The 24,613-nt window shown below is 45.0% G+C and overlaps 1 protein-coding gene across 9 annotated transcripts in view; it reads right to left on the reverse strand.

Moving 5' to 3' along the window:
* The window catches only part of TBL1XR1 (TBL1X/Y related 1), a 212,848-nt gene that overhangs the window by 7,859 nt on the left and 180,376 nt on the right, over positions 1-24,613 (reverse strand). For all 9 annotated transcript variants that reach the window (XM_075003874.1, XM_075003877.1, XM_075003879.1 and 6 more), the window contains 9 exons: positions 21,504-21,636; positions 19,447-19,588; positions 17,917-17,980; positions 17,713-17,810; positions 16,259-16,319; positions 14,716-14,837; positions 14,406-14,480; positions 7,982-8,109; positions 7,561-7,726 (listed from right to left, as the gene is read on the reverse strand). In XM_075003874.1, coding sequence (XP_074859975.1) covers positions 7,561-7,726; positions 7,982-8,109; positions 14,406-14,480; positions 14,716-14,837; positions 16,259-16,319; positions 17,713-17,810; positions 17,917-17,980; positions 19,447-19,588; positions 21,504-21,636 — 989 coding nt within the window. The remainder of the gene's footprint in view (positions 1-7,560; positions 7,727-7,981; positions 8,110-14,405; positions 14,481-14,715; positions 14,838-16,258; positions 16,320-17,712; positions 17,811-17,916; positions 17,981-19,446; positions 19,589-21,503; positions 21,637-24,613) is intronic.

Below are 24,613 nucleotides of genomic sequence, written 5' to 3' on the forward strand. Positions count from 1 at the left end.
TGCAAAGCAGGTGAGCATATTCCTGCAAAGTTCTGCGCAAATATTTTTGCCATCACCTTTCACACAACTTTTAGCAGAATGCTTTGCTTTTCTCCAAAATTCACTGAAATAGTTAGGATATTTTCATTTGATGCAAAAACAGCTACCTTTCACTTGAAATGGGTTTGTTTTGCTTGAAAATTTTTGAAGAAATGCAGTTGTATGAATTAAAAAAATTAGACTTTTTTTTTAATTTTTTTTTTTTGCGTTTGTAGTGAAGTATGTGAACAATTCGTTTCCAGGGCAGCTTTGCCATCTGCTGGAGATATCAATGGTAAAAATATACTGTATGGTATGTCTGCATATCAAAAAGAATATGAAAGACATTATACTTGAACTGGAAAGAGGCAGGATGTAACCATACGTGTGGATTACTTGCGATATGGGTCTTGGTGCAACCACCACCACAAACACAAGGACAGCCATACTGGGCCAGACCAAAGGTTCATCTAACCCATTATCTTGTCTTTTTACAATGGCCAATGGCATGTGCTCCAGAGGGAATAAACAGAAGAGATAATCAAACACGGGATCCATCATGAGAATCAGTCACTACAAAATCTACTTTGAGAAAATATTTCTGAGTGAAGATCAGTCAATAGAATGTGTGTGGTTGAGATTCCCAGATTATAAGAACTAATATATACTAGTTGGATACTCTACTGGCATCCTATTCAGGAAATTTATGTTTAGTGCACAATATTTAGGAAGATCAAAGAGGAAACAAAGTCTAATAAAATATTACTGCTGGGGGACATCTGCTTCCTGCATATGAACGTGCCAAATCTTGCACTGAGACAAGGCTTAAAGAAACAGCTCTTAACTCCTTAAGCAGCTTCCTGGAATAAGTTGCTATAGAGTAAATCAGAAACACTGGTTTCAATTTATGTTTATACAAACACCACATAGGAGTTGATTCAAGTAGTTACTATGAGAGACCCACTGACTACAATATAAGAAAACTTGGCATTTTTGATTGTAACTAAAAACTTGTTCATTGGCACAAACCTTGGGATTCTATTTCAGAATATCAAGAATCCTAATACAGAGGTCTCCTTGAAAAACAGCAATTACATTCCAGTATTTCTGGATACACAGTTATGTTCTTCTGGAACTGAATCCAACATATACAACATCATCATGTATCACTGATGTAGCTGCTTTGGATAACAACTAGACCCATGTATGAACAAGTCAAATATTTATCCTTTTTAGACCCCACTACATGGGTGTGTGTTGAATCTTGATACTGAAGAAACACAACTTCAGCATAACATCTGGGAAAGAGAAGTTACTCACCTGTAGTAACGACAGTTCTTCGAGATGTGTCCCCGTGGGTGCTCCACAATAGGTGTCGGGCTCGCCCGGCGCCGCAGATCGGAAATCTTCCAGCAGTTTCTCCTGGATCGCACATGCGCCAGTGCACGCCACTCCCCTGCGCGCCCCCTGCCACGTGCGCGATCCGGTCCCCGCCAGTTCCTTGACCAACCACCTCGGATGCTCCTGAAAAACACTAGACAGAGATCCGAAGCGGGGAGGATGGGTGGGTGGTGGAGCACCCACGGGGACACATCTCGAAGAACCATCGTTACTACAGGTGAGTAACTTCTCTTTCTTCTTCGAGTGGTCCCCGTGGGTGCTCCACAATAGGTGACTACCCAGCAGTAACCCAAGTAAGGAGGTGGGTAATCGGTTTATGTGCAGCTTGCCCCCGAGAGGACTGCTGTCGACAGACGGGTATCCTCTTCGAATACATGATGTAGGGCATAATGCTTGGTGAAGGTGTTGTAGGATGACCAAGTCACCGCTCTACAGATGTCTTTTAACGTGATGCCCTTGAAGAAGGCTATTGATGCCGCCACCACCCTGGTGGAGTGAGCCCTGGGCGGGGCCAGCAAAGGAGTCTTTCGAAGCTCATAGCACATTTTTATACAGGACACGATGTGTTTTGAGATTCTCTGTGAAGAGAGACCTTCTCCTTTTGACCTGGGAGCAAGAGAGACTAGAAGCCTGTCCGTTTTCCGGAAGGACTTAGTTCTGTCTGTGTAGAAGGCCAACGCCCTCCTCACATCCAGGAGATGCAGGCGTGCCTCCTTACCGGAGCTGTGAGGCTTCGGGTAAAACGAGGGTAAAACTATTGGTTCGTTAAGATGGAAGTCCGAAGAAACTTTTGGAACAAAGGCTGGGTGCAGCCTTAAGGTTACCGCCTCCTTTGAGAATACTGTGCAGGGCGGCGTTGCCATCACTGCTGCAAGCTCACTCACCCTGCGGGCTGACGTAATTGCAAGGAGGAAGGTTGTTTTTATCGTAAGGAGACGTAGGGGAACTGTGGCTAATGGTTCAAAGGGTGGACCCGATAGCGTGCTGAGCACCAAGTCCAAATTCCACAATGGTGGAAGTGGTTTCCGAGGGGGGTACAGGTTTACCAGCCCCTTCAAGAACCTGGTAACGATAGGATGGGTGAATACCGTGGGCCATTCCTCTGTATGCTGAAAGACTGATGTATCGGCGAGGTGGACCTTTAGCGAGGATAGAGAAAGCCCACCTCTCCTGAGGTCCAATAAGTATTCTAGTATTACAGGTATAGGAACGTCAAGGGGAGCTAACTGCTTGGCAGAACACCAGGCTGTGAATCGAGTCCATTTCTGCTTGCAAGTCCTCCTGGTGGAAGTCCTTCGGCTACATTCCAGGACTTGTTGTACTCCCTCCGTGCATGTGCTTTCTAAGGAGCTGAGCCATGGATTAGCCATGCTTGTAGACGCAGACCCTGAGGGTGCAGGTGCACTATGGACCCCTGAGCCTGCGTGAGTAAGTCTGGCGCCACCAGTAGAGGGAGCGGTGGGCGGTCCGACATGCACAGAAGCAAGGGAAACCATTGCTGCTGATCCCAAGTTGGGACTATGAGTATCATGCGAGCTCTCTCCCTTCTGGCTTTCTGTAAGACCTTGTGGATAAGAGCTGTGGGGGGGAACGCGTAAAGTAGGGGGCCCCTCCATGAAACCATGAATGCGTCCCCCAGGGACCCCCACCCCACTCCTGCCCTGGAGCAGTACTGGGGACACTTCTTGTTGTACTGGGTGGCAAACAGATCTATCTTGGGAAACCCCCATGTACGAAAAATGGGTCGTAGCAGATCGGAGCGGGTCTGCCATTCATGCGTGAGTGCGAAGCGCCTGCTCAGCTGATCTGCTTTCACGTTGTGAGCGCCCGGCAAGTATGAGGCTTTCAACGTTATGTTGTTGGCAATGCACCAGTTCCACAATTGGACTGCTTCCGCACATAGGGCACGGGATCGTGCTCCTCCTTGTCGATTGATGTAAAACATAGTGGAGGTATTGTCGGTATTGATCCCAACTACTTTGCCATGTAGGTCATCTTGAAACTGTTTGCAGGCATTGAACACTGCTCTGAGCTCCAGTATGTTTATGTGCAATGTCTGTTCTGCAGGGGACCATAGCCCTTGCGTCACCTTGTCGCTGATGTGCGCTCCCTCCCCATCCTATGTGGGAGGTGTCGGTAGTAAGAAAAACAGCAATTTGTGGTTGGTGAAAGGGCACCCCCACTAGCAGATTCTTGGGGTTTTCCCGCCACGCCAGGGATCTGCGCACCTCTGTTGTGGGCGACACCACCCTGTGGATGGTGTGGGATGCCGGTTTGTAAACGCTCGCCAGCCAATGCTGCAGGCTTCGCATGTGTAACCTGGCATTCTGTACCACAAACGTCACTGCCGCCATGTGGCCCAGCAGCTGTAAGCACGTTAAGACCGGCACCGTGGGGCTGTATGTGATGACTTGCACCAGCGAACTGATGGCGCGGAAGCGGGCGTCGGGTAGGTACACCCTTGCTGTGATAGAGTTTATGCGTGCCCCTATGAACTCTATATCTTGTGTGGGTTCGGTCTTTGACTTTGCGAGGTTGATGACTAGGCCCAGCGAAAAAAACGTGTCCCCTGTGACGTGTATCACGCGTGAGACCTCCGCCTTCGAGGCCCCTTTCAGCGGGCAGTCGTCCAGATATGGGAAAATAAACACCCCCTGTCTGTGCAGGTAGGCTGACACCACTGCCAGGGTTTTGGTAAAGACTCTGGGGGCTGAGGAGAGGCTGAACGGAAGAGCCCTGTACTGGAAGTGCTCCTTGCCGACCGTGAAGCGGAGGAAGCGTCTGTGTCCTGGGTGGATTGTTATATGAAAGTAAGCATCTTGTAAGTTGAGGGCTGCAAACCAGTCTCCATCGTCCAGTGCCGTGAGTATGGAGGCAACTGTGATCATCCGAAAACGTTGCTTGCGCAAGTAATGGTTGAGGCCCCGAAGATCTAAGATGGGCCTCCAGCCTCCTGTTTTCTTCTCTGTTAGGAAGTAGCGTGAATAAAAACCTTTCCCCTGGAATTCTTCCGGCACTCTTTCCACCACCCCTATGAACATAAGGTGATCCACCTCCTGCTTGAGCCTCGCCTCGTGGGCAGCGTCCCGGCGGTGAGGCCTGGAGGGAGGCTTCATCAGTGGGAGCGACTGGAAGGGGATCGCATAACCCGTGGCTATGATCTCCAGCACCCATTTGTCTGTGGTGATCTTTTGCCATTGGTAGTGGAACAGTCTGAGGTGATGATGGAACACGAGACGAGAGTGGCACTGAGCGACGGTATTGATAGTGCAGCCCCCGACATACCCGTCAAACTTGTTGCCTTTGGGCCTGTCCCGAGGGCGTACGGCTTTGTTGAGAACGTCGCCTCGGAGTTCTGTACTGTTGCTGCTGTTGATGGCGCCCTTGGTCGTAGCCCCGTTGATATTGAGCACGTTGTGGTTGGTACGGGTAGCGTCTTTGCTGAGGATAAAATTTTTTCTTTCTGTATGGAGGAGTATAAATGCCCAAGGTTCTAAGTGTAGCTCTCGAGTCCTTACTGGAGTGGAGGACCGAGTTGGTTGAGCCTGCAAACAGCTTTTGTGTATCAAAGGGAAGGTCCACGATCTTCGCCTGTAGGTCCCTCGGGATACCAGATGTCTGGAGCCAGGATTCTCTACGCATGACCACTGCTGTAGCCGTTGCACGTGCCACCGTATCCGCCACGTCCAGGGCAATCTGGACTCCCGTCTGCGATGCTGCGTAGCCCTCTTGCACAATTGCCTTTAACACCGGCTTTTTGTCTTCCGGAAGTGAATCCATGAGGGGAGTAAGCCTGGAGTAATTATCAAAATTATGGTTTGCTAGGTGTGCCGCATAATTTGCCACTCTCAATTGCAGGGTAGAAGAGGAATATACCTTCCTGCCAAACAGCTCTAGCTTCTTAGCATCTTTGTCCAATCCCCCCGATTTGTACTGAGAAACCTTTGACCTCTGCTGGGACGATTCGACCACCAAAGAATTTGGTTGTGGGTGACTGAAGAGGAACTCCATGCCCTTTGCCAGGACGAAGTACTTCTTATCTGCTCTCTTGTTCGTAGGCGGAACAGAGGCCGGAGTCTGCCATATAGTAGTGGCTGACTCCATAATGGCTTCGTCCAGCGGAATAGCAATTTTGGATGAAGCCGGGGGTCTCAAATTTTTCAGGAGTTTGTGATGTTTCTCCTGCACCTCTGCTGTTTGAATGTCTTGCGTGAAAGCCACCCTTTTAAATAGCTCCTGAAATTGTTTAAGGTCATCCGGGTGGGAGACATCCCCAGGGGCCATGGGCTCATCTGGGGAGGATGAGGAGGAACCACTGGGGTAAACCTCCCTTGAACTCTCAGGTTCCTGCGGTCGATGGTGTACCTGCTCGCTGGAGGATTGTGAAGGAAAGTCTCGGGGTTCTAAAATTAACTCCCCTTGAGACAACTGTGTTTCCGTCCCCGATCGGGAGTGTCCACGGGGGTACTGAGTGGCCAGGGGGGACCTGCCCCTACGTGTAGGTCTGCGGTGTCTGTGTCCAGCATGATAAGGACAACCATGGCAGCATGGGCAAGGGTCCGGGGATGGAGACCTAGACCACTCACGGGGTGTGTACCCCCAATGTCTGGGAGAGCGAGACCTCCGCGATGACACAGAGGTGAAACTGGCTTGTGATAGTACTCCAGGGGATCCAATCCCAGAAATGGTGAAGGTGGCCCAAGCCATGGTGACATTGGTTGGAGGAACGGAGAAGGAGGTTCTGGATAGGCCGGTGGGGACACAGGCCTTTGGTGCGGCGTGTGTATCACAGGGGGAGGGCTTGGTGCTAACAGCAGTGCAGCCCTGTCCGGAGATGGGCTGCAGTGCTGGGTTTTTGATTTTGCCTTGCCCCTCTCCTGCGGGGCTGGCACCGCCCCATCCCGTGCCAGGGATCTCAGCCCTGCTGTTGGCGCCACGCTCGGCACAATCAGCTGCGGTGCCGCACAGGTAACTTCCTCCAGTGCCTGCAGGCTCCGTGCCTGGTGCCCCTGCACCGTTGGTGCCGTGGGGGCCGGTGCTGCCGGGTCTGGCGCTTGCCTCACTGACGCTCTAGGCGCCGCGTGCTGGCTGTTGTGTAACCGGAGGCTGAGCCTCTGCAACATGCGCTGCCTGAGTATGTGGCTGGGGGCTGTGTGCTCCGCTCATCCTGCTCGCTGAAACCGCCGGCAAGGATCGAGCTGGGGAGAGTTTCCTCCATTTCTGCACCGAGGGGGTCAGAGAAGCTGCCTTCCTCTTATGCAACCCAGAGGGCCCTTCTGGGTGAGGCTTCTCCGGCAAGTCCGGCTGGAGAGCCTTGTCAAACAAGAGCCTTTTAAGCCTCATCTCTCTGTCTTTCCTGGCCCTGGCTGTGAGCTTAGCACAGTGAGAACACTTCTGGGTAACGTGTGATTCCCCCAGGCAGTGGATGCATTCACTATGCCCATCGGAGGCCGGCATAGCTTCACGGCATGACTCACACTTTTTAAAACCTGAAGAGGCCATTCCGGTGAGTCCTTTGCTGTTAATAGGGTACTTAGCACTTAATCCGTGCCTTTTTACCCAAATCGCGATCACCGGCCTGCGGGGCAGCGGGCAGCCTAACTGGCCTTCACGTCCGCTCTTCTCTTCTCTGCTCTTCTCTTTTTTTTTTTTTTTTTTGTAACCGTAAAAAAAAAAACAAACAACAAATTACATGTAGAAAACACTATCTAATCTGACTCTGGCCTTAGCCTGAGCGGATTCCATCTGCAGCCGATGGCGGTTGAGAAGGAACTGGCGGGGACCGGATCGCGCACGTGGCCGGGGGCGCGCAGGGGATCGGCGCGCGCCGGCGCATGCGCGATCCAGGAGAAACTGCTGGAAGATTTCCGATCTGCGGCGCTGGGCGAGCCCGATACCTATTGTGGAGCATCCACGGGGACCACTCGAAGAAGAATATTAGTTTGTGGTTTACACAGAAAAGTCATATTTTAAATTCTAAGTTTTACCTCATTTGAATGGATGAAAGCCACCTTCTCATATTCTACTTAATATTGATTTATATTGAATACACAAAGCTACAGCAACTGAAACAGCTTTAGAACACTGAATAAGTCTAAAACACACTGAACAAACTGGTTCATATAAAAACAGCATGTGTACCTGTGTATTCCAGATGTGAACACATTTGTCAAAAGAGCCACTGGCCAGGTACCTCCCATCAGGACTGAAAGCTACACTGTACACAGGTTCTTGATGTTTCGTCAAAGTGTGGATGCAAATTCCTCTGTCTACATCCCATAACCTAACAGTAGAATCAAAGGATGCACTGCCAACAGAAAAACAGATAGATTAAATTTCATTTTTATTTTTTTTTAATTTGATGGCGTTGTTAAAATCTCTTCTTTAATACGAGGGTCTCTCTTAAAGCAGAGGTCCAGTTAGTGATCCTTCCTGTCCTGTTAAAAGATATTGCAGACACACACATTTACAGAAGGAAAACGAAGGGAGGGGTAACGAGATGGGAGATGAGGAAAAACTTTGTCACCTGCTTGACTGGTACAATGAAAGGATGAAATATTACCTTGCTAACATAAGATTGGCATTTGGATTGTTTGTTCCTGGTCCTGTAGGACTCCATTTGATAGTATAAATTTCTTTGTTGTGTGCTTGTAAATCATGGACGCAACTATCTTGTTTCATACTCCAGATCTATGGTTGAAAAAAAACAAAAACAAAAATATATTGGGTTATGGGGTATTAAACATTATACTAGAACCAACTGAGTTTTCCATCCTCTTCCTTGCTCACGGCTAACAAGATCCATCTGACGGCTTGCTGGTACATTATGGGAAAAAAATGCCATGCAAGTGGTGGGGGTGTGTGATGTCATCTTCCCAGAATGCACTGCCATCATTCCCCTCCTTTGAAAACAAATGGCCATTTTTTGAAGTGTCCTTCCCCAGTGAGAGAAATTATTTGATTCATCTGCATTACACCCCACACCAAAGCCATTTCTAAACATCCATTGCTGGCACTATTCTTCATTCTGTCCCTTTTTAAAGAACAAGGACTTTAAAAAAAAAATAACCTCACTGTACCATGTCAAGAGGTAGCTCAAATACTTTTCCCATGGTGAAAACGCACCAAAGAGGTGGGTTTCAGAAGCTGAAGCCCATGATGCCCAAGTGGAACAAACTGGCTCCATGTGACAGGAAAAGACTTCATATTATTCTCAAGAACAAATAGGGAATTCCAGGGGAAAATACACCAAACGGGTGAGCTTGAGACACCCATATGAGCTCTGGGAGCAGCCAGCTGACTGTACCATGTCAACAGGTTGCTCAACTACTCTTCCCCCTGTGAAAAATACACCCAGCTGGCTATACCGTGTACCCATGATGCCCAAGTGGAAAACAAGCTCCATGTGACCAGGGAAAGACTTTGTATTACTCTCTAGGAAATAAGTAAAAGAAGGGAATTGCAGAGGAAAGAAAACCAAACAGTTGCTGGGCTTCAGAAGCTGAAGGACCCAGAGGAGCTCTTAGACCACCCAGTTGACTGTGCCATGGCAACAGGTCACTCAACTTTTTTTCCCTGGTGAAAACACACCAAACAGATCACTGCTGGGACTGTGGAGCCCCCAAGCCACACACCTTAGGAAGGGAGAGTACTGGCACATGTTGCCTCTGAGGGGCCAGCCCCAAAAAACTGAGCCGGCAGGGGGCAGTTGAGTAACCTGTTGACGTGGTTCATTCAGTTGTGTGCCAAGTCACAGTGAGTGAGAGCAGCGCCTCTGAGGAGCCAGCTACTGAAAGGATTTGCTGCGGGGGCAGAGCCTGGGCACTTGGTGAGTCCCACAAGGAACACATGAAGTGGAGAAAACTAGTTTCACACAGGGAAGAAGCCTTCACCACACACAGGGCAGGACATGCCGCTGTCTGTAAGCGCAATTCCCACAGTCCACCTGCCATGTGTTTCGGTGGTGCAGGGGCTGGCTCACCAGCCGCATGGCGTATGGGCAGGCGGAGGGAGGGGGAGAGGCTGCCCTGTACAAATGGGAAGTCCAGAAAAGAAGTTTCTCAGCCTCTCCTGCTAAATCCTGAGTGGGAAAGAAGCCTTCACCCTGAGCACTGTGGGACATGGCACTACCTGCTGTGCTGCTGTCTGGAGCCCGACATCCCATCCCCTATGTGCTATGTTGGGGTGGAGCCTAGCCCACCAGCTGAAATGAGATCCTGGGTCTCCTGATGTCTCCATGCTGGGGCTCTCATTCATGGCTAGATGCAATCATCATGCTGGCCAGAAAAAAACTAATTCATATTGCCAGGCTTCCTGTTTCCCACTTCCTGCACACTTGGGAGAGCAGCAGAAGTCAAAATAGCCAGAAGGAACACATACTGGGCATTGGGGGATACCTCTGGAGGCTGATAAGGTAATGCTGTTTTCACATTAGCACTAATTCAAACGTGCTGTTACACAGCATTGGAGGGTCGAGGCGAGGAAGTCAGCCATAGTGCCCCTTAAAATTGACCTAATGGTATTTGCAGTCAAGACAGTCACATTCTAAAATCAAGCTAAGTGCCTTAAAATCAACTTTATGCTGTAGTCATAGCCTAAGGCGCCTACCTAGTGCCATAAATACAAATAATAGAGCAAAACAGCAACATAGTATTCCTTTAAGACAGAGGTAGGGAACCATTTTTCCTCCCAAGGGCCACTGAACCACAGGGGAAAAAAATCCATCATGGGCTGGGGGCAGGGAGCAAAGGTTCAGGGCTTCCCCTGCAGTGGGGTGAGCTGGCACTGACAGTCCTACCCCTGCAGGGGAGTGTGGAGGCTCAGGGTGGGACCAAAAATGAGGCGTTTAGGGTGCAAGAAGGTTCTCTGGCCTGGGGCAGGGGATTATGGCAAAAGAGGGATGAGGTCTCCTGATGGGGTGTGGGCTCTGGGGATGAGGAGTTTGGGGTGGAAGAGGGTGCGGGGGCCAAGGGGTGTAGAAAGCAGGAGGGAGTTTAGGGCTGTGGGATGTGGATCTGAGAACAAGGGTGCATATGGGGACACAGGGTGCAATCTGGGGCAGATTTGGGCACAGGCTGCTGCTGGGCAGTACTTACCTGAGGTTGCTCCTGATGAATGGCACAGAAGGGCTAAGGCAGGTTTCCTGCCTGCCCTAGTCACATACTGCTTCCAGAAGCAGCTGTCATGGCAGGTCCCTAGGCAGGGGGTCAGGCGCCTCTGTGCTGTGCATGCTGCCCCTGCAGGATCCATTGGCTGTGGTACGCAGCCAATAAAAGCTGCAGAGCCAGCATCGGAGGCAGGGGCAACATGCAGAGTGGAGTTTCCCTGATCTCCCCTGTACCTAGGGGCCATAAGGGCACACTCTGGTATCCAGCCTGCAGTGCTGAGATTTGGCACAGCCTGGGTGCAATTAAATGGCATTTGGCCTGTTTTAAGGGTCTGTGTTTTCACGACAAAAATTAATTTGAGAGGTATTCATAAAGGTTTGAAAAAAAATGAAACTTAATATTCATTCAAGTTATTTGCACAAGTGCAATTTTTCCCTTCAATATCAAATTAGGAGTCCTAGAGTACACCTCACTTTAGTCCTGACTCGAGAAAGCATTTAAACATACACTTAATCCATCTCTCTTATGGCCAGCACTTAAACATGTATTTAAAGTTAAGATACTTTCCTGAATCATAATCCCTTTAAAGACAGCAGACAGCAGGAAGGGAGAGAATTAATTATATTTCTAATTTAAAATGGCTGGATCTAAAATAAAATCTAGTTTCGTGTCCTTCATGGTAAAGAGCATTCAGCACCAGCAAAACGTTAAGTGCAAAGAACCCTAGAGACAAAAGTATTTTGTCCACTAGTTTAAAAAGATATTGAATCATCAGTCAAAGTCTACCATCACCTTTCACACCCAAGTGTCTCAAACACAAACTGGAAACCACAGCTCTGAGCTTCAGGGGTTTTCCTGTTTACTCCTTGGACTCTACTGACAAAGGCTAACCGTGTGCTAACTGTAATGGGGATTTAATGAAGGAGATATCTAGCCAATTGTAAGGACACTGGAAGACTGTTAATAGCTTGTGAAATGCTAAATAAGGGATTGCAGACAACTAAATGCTAAATAAGGGATTAGCAGCAACACAGAGATAAAGAGACTCTGCTATGCCAAGTCTACACAGGGGAGAAAAGCGATGCAAGAGATGCAACTCCAGCTATGTGAATTGTGTAGCAGGAGTCGACACATCTTACATGGATTTTCTGCACAATCCCCACAAGAGAAGATCAATCGGAGTGGCTGCGAGGACTACTGAAGTCAAGGGGGGGACACCTTCTGCATTCAATTTAGCTAAACTGAACCCCAGAAGATCAAACTCTGGAGCATCACCCCTCCGGTAAATATAGACAAGGCCTGAGAATGAGCTGCAGAGTACGCCAGGCCTTTTTAATAAGTAAGTAAAATATTAACAACAGGTTTCTTTTTTTCTGTTTTAAAACGTATACAGTATCTACTTGTATATTTCTATCATATAGGCTACATCTACACTAGCACACTACGCTGAAGTAGCCTATTTCGAAGAAAGGACATCGAAATAGGCTACTTCGACGCGCATCGTCTACATGTCCTCCAGGGCTGGTGCCATTGACGTTCAACGTCGAAAGGATCCGCCCTGGAAGGAAATGCAGAGCGTCCACACACACACACAGGTGCTCCCTGTCGAAATAAGGGGCCAGCAAAGCCCCAAGCCGCTCCCTTAAAGGGACCCTCCCAGACACACTCGGCCTGCACAGCACAAGATCCACAGAGCCGACAACCTGTTGCAGACCCTGTGCATGCAGCATGGACCCCAGCTGCAGCAGCAGCAGTCAGAAGCCCTGGGCTAAGGGCTGCTGCACGCAGTGACTATAGAGCCCTGCAGGGGCTAGACAGAGCGTCTCTCAACCCCTTAGCTGATGGCCGCCATGGAGGACCCCGCTGTTTTGAAGTAGCGGGACACGGCTCATCTACACACGCCCTACTTCAACGTTGAACGTCAAAGGAGGGCTCTATTTCCATCTTTGGATGGGAATAGTGATTTTGACGTCTCGCTGCCTATCGTCGATTTCAACGTCGAAATAGCACACGGCGTGTGTAGACGCGACACGTGCTATTTCGATGTTGTGCCAGCTACTTCGAAGTAGCCAGCTAATGTAGATGCACCCATAAAGACTTCGGAAAAGAAAAGTATAGATGTGTAGTAAGAGTATATGAAAAATCCCAGTTATATCACAATTAAGAGAAATAATGATCAAAGTGCATTAAAGTGAATCTGAAGCGACTATGGCCTCTGTATTAAAAAAATACAAAACAACAGATCAGGTTCTCATACTGATTCTGGTTTAGCTACATCTTAAATCCACAAATAGCACTAATGCCTTCAGTGGGACTCCTTGTAAAGTAAAACACTAGTCAACCTAAGGAAAGTTATCATCATCTGTCCTCCAAGGAGAATGAAGGATAATGGTGCATAGTCTCAAATACTTTGCAACATCCAGTATTTTGCATCTAATTATTGCCAAGTGTATCGAATGTAACAGCAGATGGGTTCCTGAAACATCTGACATTAGCTTATCATAATGAAGTGAATAAACGAAATGATACTGAAAAGCATCAGCTTCAAAACGAGAATGGTAGGGGCATTCAAAAAATTTAATGTCAATCTTGTTTTTCTAAGGTACCTACTGTGGGTAGCTATGGTCTGACTCCTACGAAAATGGAAGACCATTTATAATGATCTATTTAGTTCCATAACTTCTCTCAGTTACACAAGCTGTGTGGTAAAGGTGACATGAAGCTATGAATTACTGAAGTCCATAACAAGGACTCCAGTTGAGTCAGCAAGGACAGAGGAGTGCAAATAATCTTTCTGGGAAACTTAGCAGCAATCAATATGGTAAACGTGGCCATTTTGAGAATGTCTTTTTAGATCCATTTGCTGGTACTTCCTTGGGAGGCAGACCATGGATTAGACAGGATTCGTGATGATAAACTATTGCTTACTTGCTAAATTTTCAATCAAGCACATTTACACTTTTTTCCATGGTGCCCCTCATGCATGGGAGGAGGTCCCCTGTAAAGATCCACAAACTCACTACTCTTCTTCAAATCGCTCCTTGAAACTCACCTCTGCCATGATGCCTACAGAAAACCTGACAACAGGTATCTGCTGATGTGCTGAGACCATTGACTGTCATGATGATCAATAGTGTCTCATTGTTCTTTATAGTTCCCCCTGCCCCATCATGGTGTTAATTCTATCAGTTATCTCTTGCCTAACACTTAATTGCTATTTGGCAGGGGCTGTCTTTCTGTTCTGGATTTGTGCAGCTTCTAGCACAATAGGGGCCTGGTCCATACCTCGAGCCGCTGGTGCTATGATAGTAAGATTACTAATATTAAGACTGCTATGAAGAAAGCCAGCTGCAATCTGGTCCCACACAGACTGTACACTAAATTGATTGTAACATCTCTCTTTGAGCAAGACTGAGCAAATTTAGTGTAAGTAATAGTACAATTAAGGACCTAATCCTGTAAACTGCTGCTTGTGTACAAAAAAAAAAGCAATCATGTAGCAAATTAAAAACTAACAAAATAATGAAGTCTTTAAAGACCTACAGGACTACTTTTTTGTTTTGTTAAGATACAGACTAACCTGGCTACCTCTCTTTTAGCTGTGTACACTAATCACATTCAAATTCCCATTAAGTCAATGCAGAAGTTGGCAGGGCTGGGCCCTTTGGGTGGAGGTCTGTCTTCAAATAATAGAAATATATCAGGAATACCTCAGTCGGGTTTTTTAAAAAGGACAAATTTTAAAGAATGAAATAACATTAAAATTACTGACTTGCCAAACGGCAAAGCTAGTACTGCACATGATAGAACCCTACAAATACACAGAGGCTGCACTGTATAACAACTATGAAAAGTATTGTTGTCCAAAATTGCAGTTACCTTTAAAGTCATATCATCAGAACAGGATGCCAGAAGATTACCAGTTGGATCCCATTTGATTGCATTTACTTCATTCTAAAATTGATAATGACAGTAAAGTTGAAGTTTGGTTTCCATTATAAACAGCAGCTTACAAAACTAAAAAGCAATACTAGTACAGCTACGTAACATAATACTATTCACTCCCCTTCTCACTCCAACAGCAATACCAATATTTATTACCCAATAGTCAAATTTTCCAAATCAACTATACATTTTCCAAGAGATTTTAAAACTTGTTTCAGTATACAGAAATCAATTCATTACTTACTGTGTGACCCTGGAAAGTTTTGATGGGTCTATCTTGTCCTAATTTACAGACATGAATACACATATCTGTGCTGCAAGAAGCAAATGTGTTGTTACTCTGCCAGTCAACATCCAGTGCTGGTGCTAAAAAATAAGGAGAGATATTTAAATTATGATATATACTTTGGAAAGGATTGATACATGATCCTTCAATGCATCAGCTTTATAACTTAAAACAAATGCAACACGGAGTAACTAAACCAAGTTGAAAGAAATAGCAGTGTTTTAAATGCTTCAGAGCAGAAGAAAATGTGTCCAGCAAATGTAGTTTAATGTATGCATGAAATTAAAATTAATTGGTAAGAATCAAAACAGGGACAACATAAGAAATGAAACAATTCTACAGAAGGAAAAGCAGATATTGATGTCTAATAACACAATAATGCCTATGAATGGAGCCAAATTTGAGACATAACCAGGTCCTTGCATTTTCGTGGGTAAGACCCACTTTTTCAGATTCGTTTATAGTAATACACTCATCTCTCACTATACCAGCACAACTGATTCCCAACTTTCTACTTGTAGGCAAGAACTCGTAAGAGGGCCATTAAATTCCCATTAAAATACATGTAAAAGTCTCTGATTCGTTCCAAGTGCTCATAATTCAGCAAAGGAGTGGCAGCATGTGGCGCTGCTTTTAAAAGGTAAGTGAACTTTGGGTTTGTGGTCATGAGTGGAAGAGAGGGTTAAAACCTGGTGGCAGGTTGGGTCCATGGGGCGAGCGGGGTGTTAAGGTTCCTGCAGGTTGGGTTTGTGGGGTGGGTGGGGGGAAGGTTCAGGCTGCTGCAGGGTGCGTCCATGGGGTGGGTGGACGGGCGGGGGTAAGGCCACAGCAGGTTGGGTCTGTGACGCCGGCAGGGTTTCAGGCTGCAGTGGGTTGGGGCTGTGGGGCAGGCAGGGTGGTTATGGTTGCAGAAGGTTGGGGGGTCTGCAGGGCTGGCGGGGTATTAAGGTTGCAGCGGATTGGGGCCATGGAGCTGGCAGGGTGTTAAGGTTGCAGTGGGTTGGGGCCGTGAAGCCAGCAGAATAGTAAGGTTGCAGTGGGTTGGGGCTGCGGAGCCAGCAGGGAGTTCAGGCTGCTGCAGGTTGAGTCTGCAGGGCCGGCAGGGTTTCAGGCTGTGTCTGCAGGGTGGGGGGTAAGGCTCATATTAGCGGAAGGGAGTTCACTCGTCTAGTGAACAAAAAGTAGGTATGTGTGTCCCTCATTTTAGTGAGTACTCGTAAGTACTTGTTTAATGAGGGATGAGTGTAGAAGTGTACTTTAGTTTTTTCCTCAAATACAAAATAAGAGACTGCAATACAAGTTATCAATGACAGTAGCAGATACACACACAAAATGCTCTCAAAGGTATAATATGTGGGTTGTTTGTGTGCTGTCAGATCAAACTTAAAAAGCTATAAATAGGAATACTAGATTATTTTAAATCCCCAGCATATTCATGTTTTAAAAATTTTTGTTCTATTTTTTGGCCCATCTGAGCAGTCACCTGCAGAGAAGTACTTACCAGAATGAAAGGGAAACTGCTGCTTGGCTTCTCCAGTATGGGCATCCCAAATAATTGTGGTCTGAGTTGAACAAATAAACAAACTCGTAAAATTACTACAAATCGTAAGTCTTTTCCATAATTCACTTCTATTTGGACATCTACTCCCATCTTTTTTCTGGCCACGACTGGTCACTATTATACATTTGTGTTTTATTAAGTCTAGTTTTAAATGTCCCAAGGAATGGCTCTTCCACGAGTTCCTTCCACAGAAAACGTTAACATATTTTAATTACTAGGAAGCAATTACCATATCCCATGGGCCTGATTCTACTTTGACCAAAGTCAATGAGAATTTTGAATCCTGAACAGACCTGATATTTTCTTGCTGAAGTTAGTTCATTAAAAGACTTCAGGGTCATATACTCCGCGCCTCTCAGACAACGCAGCATGTTTTCTTACACTACATTCTCAGTTGCATTCTAGAGTTGAATTTTAAATGCTTGATGCCACTACGCTTCTACTTCCTCTTTTGGGAGATCATTCACAATCTAACTGACTCTAATCTAGTTTCCCTGGCAGTAAAGACTGCATTTACCTTTGCACAATTTCATACCCTCATTCTGAGTTATAAACCCAGAAAATGAGTCTTTTATGCTTCTATTCTTCAGTACCTCCTGTTCTAACTACTGTCTGAAAGATCTCTGAATCTGTAAACTGCTGTGAATTTACTGTGTTGTTTACCTCTTATTCTTCTTAAGACAGCAGCAGAAATGTAGCATTTTAAAGACTAACAAAATGATTTATTCGGTGATGAGCTTTCGTCGGACAGACCCACTTCAGATCAAGAAGTGGGTCTGTCCCATGCAAGCTCATCACCAAATAAATTATTTTGTTACTCTTTCAAGTGCTACATTTCTACTGCTGTGTTTTGTTGGAGTACAGACTAACACGGCTGCCTCTCTGTTACTCTTCTTAAAGATGCAATCTAAACCTTGGTTTAATAAAAATCCCTGCTGTACTGCACCGGCCACTTCCCCCTCTTTACATATACTGCCATTTTTTATTCTTTAAATATGACCTTTTAAGCCCATTCTCTCTGACAGGTGCCATGTCCAAATTATTTTGAATCCACTTTTTCAAGACAGTTTCGGAGTACAGTATCAAGTCCATTACTAAAATCTAGATAGTTTGGTTTTACATGGATATAATGCCGCTGACTTCAGGGAATTACTTTTGACTTACATTGGTTTAACTCAGAGAACCAAGCCCATTGTATCCACTGCATTCAAGTCATAAATTAATTTTTCAACTCTGCATCATATGAAGTTTATCTAGCATAATTTTGCTATAAATCCAAACTTCCTATAACTTTATTATCTTTTAAGTACTCACTGAATTTTCTTTTTAGTGTTTATTATGGTATAATTTAATAATGACATAAATAATTTTAAATTAGCCAATGATTATCTCACCTTGTCCACTCCTGCACTTAAAATGAAGTTTCCTTTTTTGTTCCATTTTAATGCAAATATAGGTCCTTTATGTTGCCCTAAGGTGCTGGCAAGATTACCTGAAAATTTATATTGAAATTATTACATTCAAGAAATGAAAAAACACCACATATTCTAGGACATTATGCAGAAAAATATAATGGAAATGTAAAGAATTTCAGTTACCATCTTTAGTCCATATCCTTGCAAATCCGTCATATGACCCAGTTGCTAGAAGCGTACCTTCACTCTGTCAGCAAAAATGGTATGATGTTTACTATACAATTCAAACTAAGGGGCACAAAACAAACTTCAAACAGAAAATGTTTTGCACAAGGGACATGCTATTTAGTCCTGATTTTGCCGTGTATTTGAAAAGACATCTATATCAAAAAAAAAAAAAAAAAAAAAAAAAAAAAAAAATCAAAAACATAATTCCGATGTGACACCAAAGTGGAAGCACTTCAGTAGTGGTAAGAGAAGATACAAAAGCCTTGTCATATAGAGTATGTACACGCTGCAGCCAGAAGCGTAATTTCCAGCATGGGTAGATGTATGCATGCCAAATCAAACTAGTGTGCTAACTCCCGCAGAGTAGCTGTGGTGGACTGTGAGAGCTTGCTGCCCATATGATCTGAGAATTGGTCTACACAGTACAAGCTAACATCAGTATATCTATGTCTCTCGAGGTGCAGAAAATCCACACTCCAGATGTTGTGCACCCAGTTGAACTCCTGGTGCAAATAGTGCTCTCTCATCGGCATTCTCCTAATGACATATCTACAGCTTTCCAGGCAGCTGGAGTACAGTAATACCCCAAGTTCCATAGGGGTTGCATTTCTCACAACCCCCGTGTAACTCAAATGTCACGTAAGTCGGGGGAGGGGACCCCATCCTCCTCCTTCAAGCTCCTGGGAGCCTGGAGCCAGATGCACCAGTGCCTGGTCCCTTTCCAGGCTCCTGCTCAGCCGCGGGGAGCCATGAGCCAGGTGCAGCTTGCTCCAGCTGCTTGTGGGAGCCAGGAAACTGACCAGGCGCTGCTGCACTTGGTTGCCATCAGGCAGAGGGACACCCCCCCCAACCCAGCTTCCCTTGGAGAAGGAGGGAGGGGAAAGTGGGGAGCAGCCCTTCAGCCCCGGGAAGCAAACAGCAAGGTGCAGTAGCACCTGGTCAGTTTCCCTCCTCCTGCCTCCTCCCAGCAGCAGCGTCCCCCGGCTTTCCCCCCAGTGGGGGAAGCTGGGGGAAGCTGTGGGGCTGCTCCTTTCAGCACTCCAACACCAGCTCCAGAGCTTGGAGTCGGTGGTGGAGCACTTAAAGAGGAAGCCAGGGGGAAGCCACGCCCCAAGTGGGGGGAAGCGGGCGGTTGGATCCCAGGATTTCGACATTTGCGTTAATACAATTAAGGCATATCTTGAAATCACATAAAGCAGGAGTTTATTGTACTTCTGTTGGAAGGAGAAGATCTTCATAATAGCATCTTCATGAATGACTGCAGCTGTGCTGATGTGCTGTACATATACACAAGTTCTCATACTCTTGATACCATTGGTTAGCTTGTTCCACAGCAGCTATGCTGCCATTTTAGCAGGATCTTAGCTTGAGAAGAGTCAGAATGTGCACAGCCATTCAAGCTGGAAATTGTTGGTGCAAATGTACCCTTAAGATTTGACCATATTTTTCCTAAAGGTATTTTGATCAATTGTAATTTCTACTTACATTCCAATCCAGGGATGTCACATCTTTGTTGCTTGGTACATCCTGCCCCCCTTCTCGTATACAGTGTCGGAGTACCAGCTGTGTGGAACCACTGGTGCTGTTTTCACTGAGATTCCATATCCGTGCTGTTGAATCTCCAGATCTAAGCAATCAACATAACATCAAATTGCTTTAAAAAAAAACCAACAGAAAGGACAATGTTCTCTTCAAGAAGCTTGGACCTTTGGGCTACACCTACACTCCCACAGTCCTCTGAAAGACATTCTTCTTTCAAAAAACTGTGACGGAACAGACAAAAAAAATGGATTGAAAAAAATCGATCCGCTCTTTCGACAGAGATCGGCCACACCCTGGTGGCTCTTTCAAAAGAATGGGCCAGGAAACACCACAGATCTAAGTAGCCATGGAGGACTACTCTTTCAAAACAAAAAACAAAAAAAAAAAAAAAAAGGGGGGTCCTCGGGGAAGAATCTTTTGGAAAATGGCACTCTTCCTCATCTGGGAGCAGAAGAAGGCCACCAGAAAAAGTGTCACATTCTTTCAATTTAATATCGAAACTGCATTTTGTGTATAGAGGTACCATGGGATTTTTTGAAAGAGCACTAGAATTTTTGGAAAAAAAAACTCACTAGTGTAAACATATCCATGGTGTGGTATGCTCTGTAGAAACTTCATTTTAAAAAGTTGTATGGCGATATAGTTTTCATAAAACATTCAAAACCACATCATTGGGAAAAAAAAAACAGTACCACATAGTATATCTGAGAGCATGCCACAATTACATTCACTCCAGGACTGTTTTAATACTCTGTTGTGATCAGATTCACTGGAGCAATCTCACTTCTGAAATATACTTATGGTTTCCAGCAAGGAATTTTATTCTGCAGGCTTTCTTCTTCCTGACAGAGCAGAGCTGTAAAACAAGTTCATTTATCCAGAACAAATCCTAACTAACATTGTTATCTTCTCACTCTCTATTAACCAGCATGAGAATTTCTAGGTGATCACACACCTTAGCTACTAGAAGCTATAGTATTTGTGTTTTTAAAGGAGACAATGCTTAGACAAACTGGTTGTTTAAGATTACTGGAAAAGAAGTCAACCGCTAATGATCTATAGCGCAAAGTAATAGATTTACATGTACTATATAGAGCGTCCTGAAGATTAAATGATTTCATCTTTATGACAATTATGTGAAGTGGGCAAAGTATTGCTATTCCACCTTGTAGAGAAGACACAGCAAGAGCAAGATCTCCCAGTATGCGGGCATACTTCCAAAAGTCCTGGTCTCTACTGGAGAGTCTCCAGCTTTCACCCTCCTTCTCAAGTGTCTTATATTTGTTCTGAGTGTCCAGGGCATAACAAGACTCTGTGTATATCACCTTTGCAACACAAGGCCACTGTTTTAACTGCTTCTGGAAAAACAAACTCTGCTATTTCTGCCAAAAGCAGGGAAGCAGTCACTGGAAGCTGCCATTCAGCTCCCATTAGGAATCAAAAGAAGAGGCCCAGGATAGGAATATTGAAAGGAGGAAACAAAGAATGCAAAGGGGTGGTATCAGAACTGCAAGAATTTGGCTGTCTTCCTTTCCCACCCATCTGGGGAAGGCCTGCTAGTCAGATCTGCATGGAGATGTACTTGAACCTCTTTAATCCAGCAACCTTGGCAAATCGGAAAATTCCATAATCTGGCACAGCCAGACCATAGGTATTCACATATATTTTTGGTACTGAAGGAGAAAATAAAAATATTTTGCAAACTACTGAAATTTTATCTAACATGGAACATAGACCACAAAAGATATGGGGCCTGAGAAGGAGGAAGTGTGCAGGAGCATGCTGGGATATAGGAACGCAGGATCTGGGAAGAAGGGAGGGTACATGCCGTTGCCACTTCGGGGGGGTGGGGGAGCAGCACACAGAGCTACTTCCTCTGCACCACCCGGATCAGGGAGATTTAAATGAACTATGAGACACAGTGGACTGTGTTTTTAATATATAAGAACATCCAATTGCAATGAGAAGTGCCATTTTTGCTTCCTTTTGTGAAAACATACCCTGAGGCCAGAAGGTCACTAACAGGGTTCCAGGCACAGATGAATACTTCAGATTCATGACCACGCAGCACCACTGCTTTGTTAGGAGGGATTTCGACATCTCCATCCACTTCCATCATATCCGTATGATTATCTGAATTTGGAAAATAACAGAAGATGAACTAGATTTTTGTAGCTTGGGGTAATATATTTCATCTGCTGAATATTCATCAGTAGGGTAAATTCACAGAACCTATAGGCTAAGATTTTCACAAACAACACTGATTTTAGATTCAGGTATCCACACTCAGAAACCTGAAAAGACCATGAATTGCAAAAAGGGTCAAAAGAACTTCCTTAAGTCTGTTTAAGGTGGCTCACATTGGGCACTAAAAGCTGAGAAAATAGTTCACTTCTGAAAATCTTTGCCAGACACTGTAAAAATTGTTTTTTTTTTTAAAAAAACTCTCTCCCCTCATTTGTCAGGCCTTGTACTAAATGAATGATTTCCATCTTATGAATGTGAAATAAGTTGCCTCTACTGCACATGAAATATCACACTTCTGCATTTTAACTTTAAATTAATGGCTATGAATGAGTGTGAAAATCAACATGTGAGTCCCTTCTCTTATGAAAATGATCTTAACACAGCTAATTAGTTTTCTTGATACAAAGTACACTGATAATCAACATTTGTAGCCTATGTTGACAACATGTTTATGACTACATGTTGCTTTTCCATGTGGAATTCATATTGAATCCTCATTCTGTAAAATATACTTTGGATAATTTATCATTAAAAACAATTTTACTGCCAGCTAGCACTAATCCATCTCTATTTTAAAAATACTATTTCTCATCAAGAGAGTTACGAAGACACTTAACTGTTCCACATTTAATCAATAATAGTGTCACTGATAAACCAACAGTACCTGCATTGCTTAAATTTAATAGTAAAGGTGTTTTGTGACATGTACATGAGTGTGTCTGTGAGAAAGACAGAACAGAACAAGCTATTAGAACATAAAATATCATAAAATAAAACAAAACAAAACAAAACAAAACACAACTGTATCGAGTGAAGAGAATCAATGTCAATATGATTTGGTGTTCCAGCCAGTAGGGGTTGCTGGTATATCATATTTTCATACTAGCTCAGTATATTAGATTTAAAGGTTGAGGTTACAACTCAACAGTTAGCAAGCATTTTAAAATGTATGGAGCCTGTTTGTTATTCAGATTTGTTTATTATAGATGATAATTGAAATAAAACTAATAAAATGCATCTGTAAAAGCTAGGCAAATAATGCACAAGATATAAGTGACTAGTCAGTCAAATTTTAAATGAATTTTCTTTGCCTGCTCTTGTGCCCAACTGCATTCTTCTTCAGTAAAATGCTCATATAATTGAGCCTTTCCATTAATGTTTGCAGAAAGCTAAATTTCTTTTCTGTGAGCTGTCACACTATGATTATAACTGCAAATTTATCCAAAACTATGATTTATATGACCAATCACAACTCAGCAGCAAAGCTCAAATACTAAACCACTGAGTAAATAATATTTGCAAGAACGTGTGTCAAACAATTTTAAATAATGAATCAAGGAAACTGGAATCTGTTGCATCTGAAATCTTCTTGGGGTGGCCATGAGGACACTGGTTATAAGTCCCTGAGTAGGCCAGTCTCACCCTGTCCTGGCAGTGGAATGAGTCAGAGCAACCCTATTTTAAAGAAATTGAGGTTTCGTGGCTTGAAGGTTCTCCATGCCCACTCCATATCCGCTGTGTTGAGCTGGGAACAAGGAGTTCTGAGGAGTCACCTCTGACAGCTTTATTCTACCTGAGAATTCCCCTGCTCTGGGGAAATTCTCAAGTGGCAAGTTACAGCAATGATCCCCAGTGGCACATGGAAAGGAGACTGTCCTACAATGTTGATGGACTAGAGAAATGGACTATAAAAATAATGTAATGTCACCCACCAGCTCCGTGTTCTTGGGGAACCAGACAACCTACTCATAAACGGAAACCCCCCACACCACCTGGGGCCACTGCTGGACCCAAAATACAAACACGTAAATCCCACCAACAAGGGTAATTGGATTAAGGAAAACACCCCTAGCCTCATCTACATCAGAGAGAGAAAAGAAAAGAAGGCAGTTCTAACACTTGCAAACCCTATATTGTAATGAACTCTGGGATACAGAAAGCTGGAGAGCAGTGCCTGGTGGGAAATCTCCGCTCCAGTTTCTAATGAACTCACGCCTGCCTCCACCAACCACAGTGAATATCAGACTAATACTAGTAATGTATCACCTAATGGTAACCTATTGATTCTGAAACTGCATAATGCATTGTGAAACTCTCTCAAAGACCACCACCCAGAGCCAGGAACAACCAGTTTCTATTGCATACGCTGGATCTTTCAGTTTATCCATAAATAAAATTACCATTACAATAAATCCTCAATATTATGGACCCCACGTTAGCAGAGTTTGGGAACAGTGGATGTCCGTTGTTCTCGAAGTCTGCTGGGATCGGTACAATCCTAAATCTCCCCCCCCGCACCTCCCCAAAAAAAATGGAGGGGAGTGCACTACCCCCTAGGTTTCGGGCGGTCCTTGGGAAGGATATGAAAGGTAATAATAGTATTGTCAGCTATCATAACCACCAAAGCGGGGACCGTTATTGGCCAATGCATATTATTTTCCATCTCTTGGGGTGCCCCTGTGCCACCCCTCCATTTAGCATTCCTTACTAAATAATGGGCTTCCTCCTTATCTACTAGGTCAGAACCACATTGGAGAACCATTCTACCCAGCCACAGAGCAAGCGGCTCTCCAGGTGCCCTAGCTGTGGTATCTAAGAGCTCTTCTCGTTCCCCCGGGGTTCGCGTTCTATAAACCACCTTGGAGGTGGTGTGACCTTGAGTGTCTATCTCTGTTCGTGTGACAGCAATAGGTAGAGCTTCCAAAGGGGGCTTTTCGAGCTCCTTTGAGGCCGCCACGGATTTCTCAGACATAAGAGCGTCTGAATTCAATGGGGATAGTGGTGGGGCACTGTCCTCTATTGGAGCTACAGGGGCTGTAGGATAGGGTGGAGGAGGTTCCGCCTGACCAGAACCTTGAGTTTC

The sequence above is a fragment of the Carettochelys insculpta genome, chromosome 10 (genome assembly GCF_033958435.1).
Source record: "Carettochelys insculpta isolate YL-2023 chromosome 10, ASM3395843v1, whole genome shotgun sequence".
Lineage (NCBI taxonomy): Eukaryota > Metazoa > Chordata > Testudines > Carettochelyidae > Carettochelys > Carettochelys insculpta.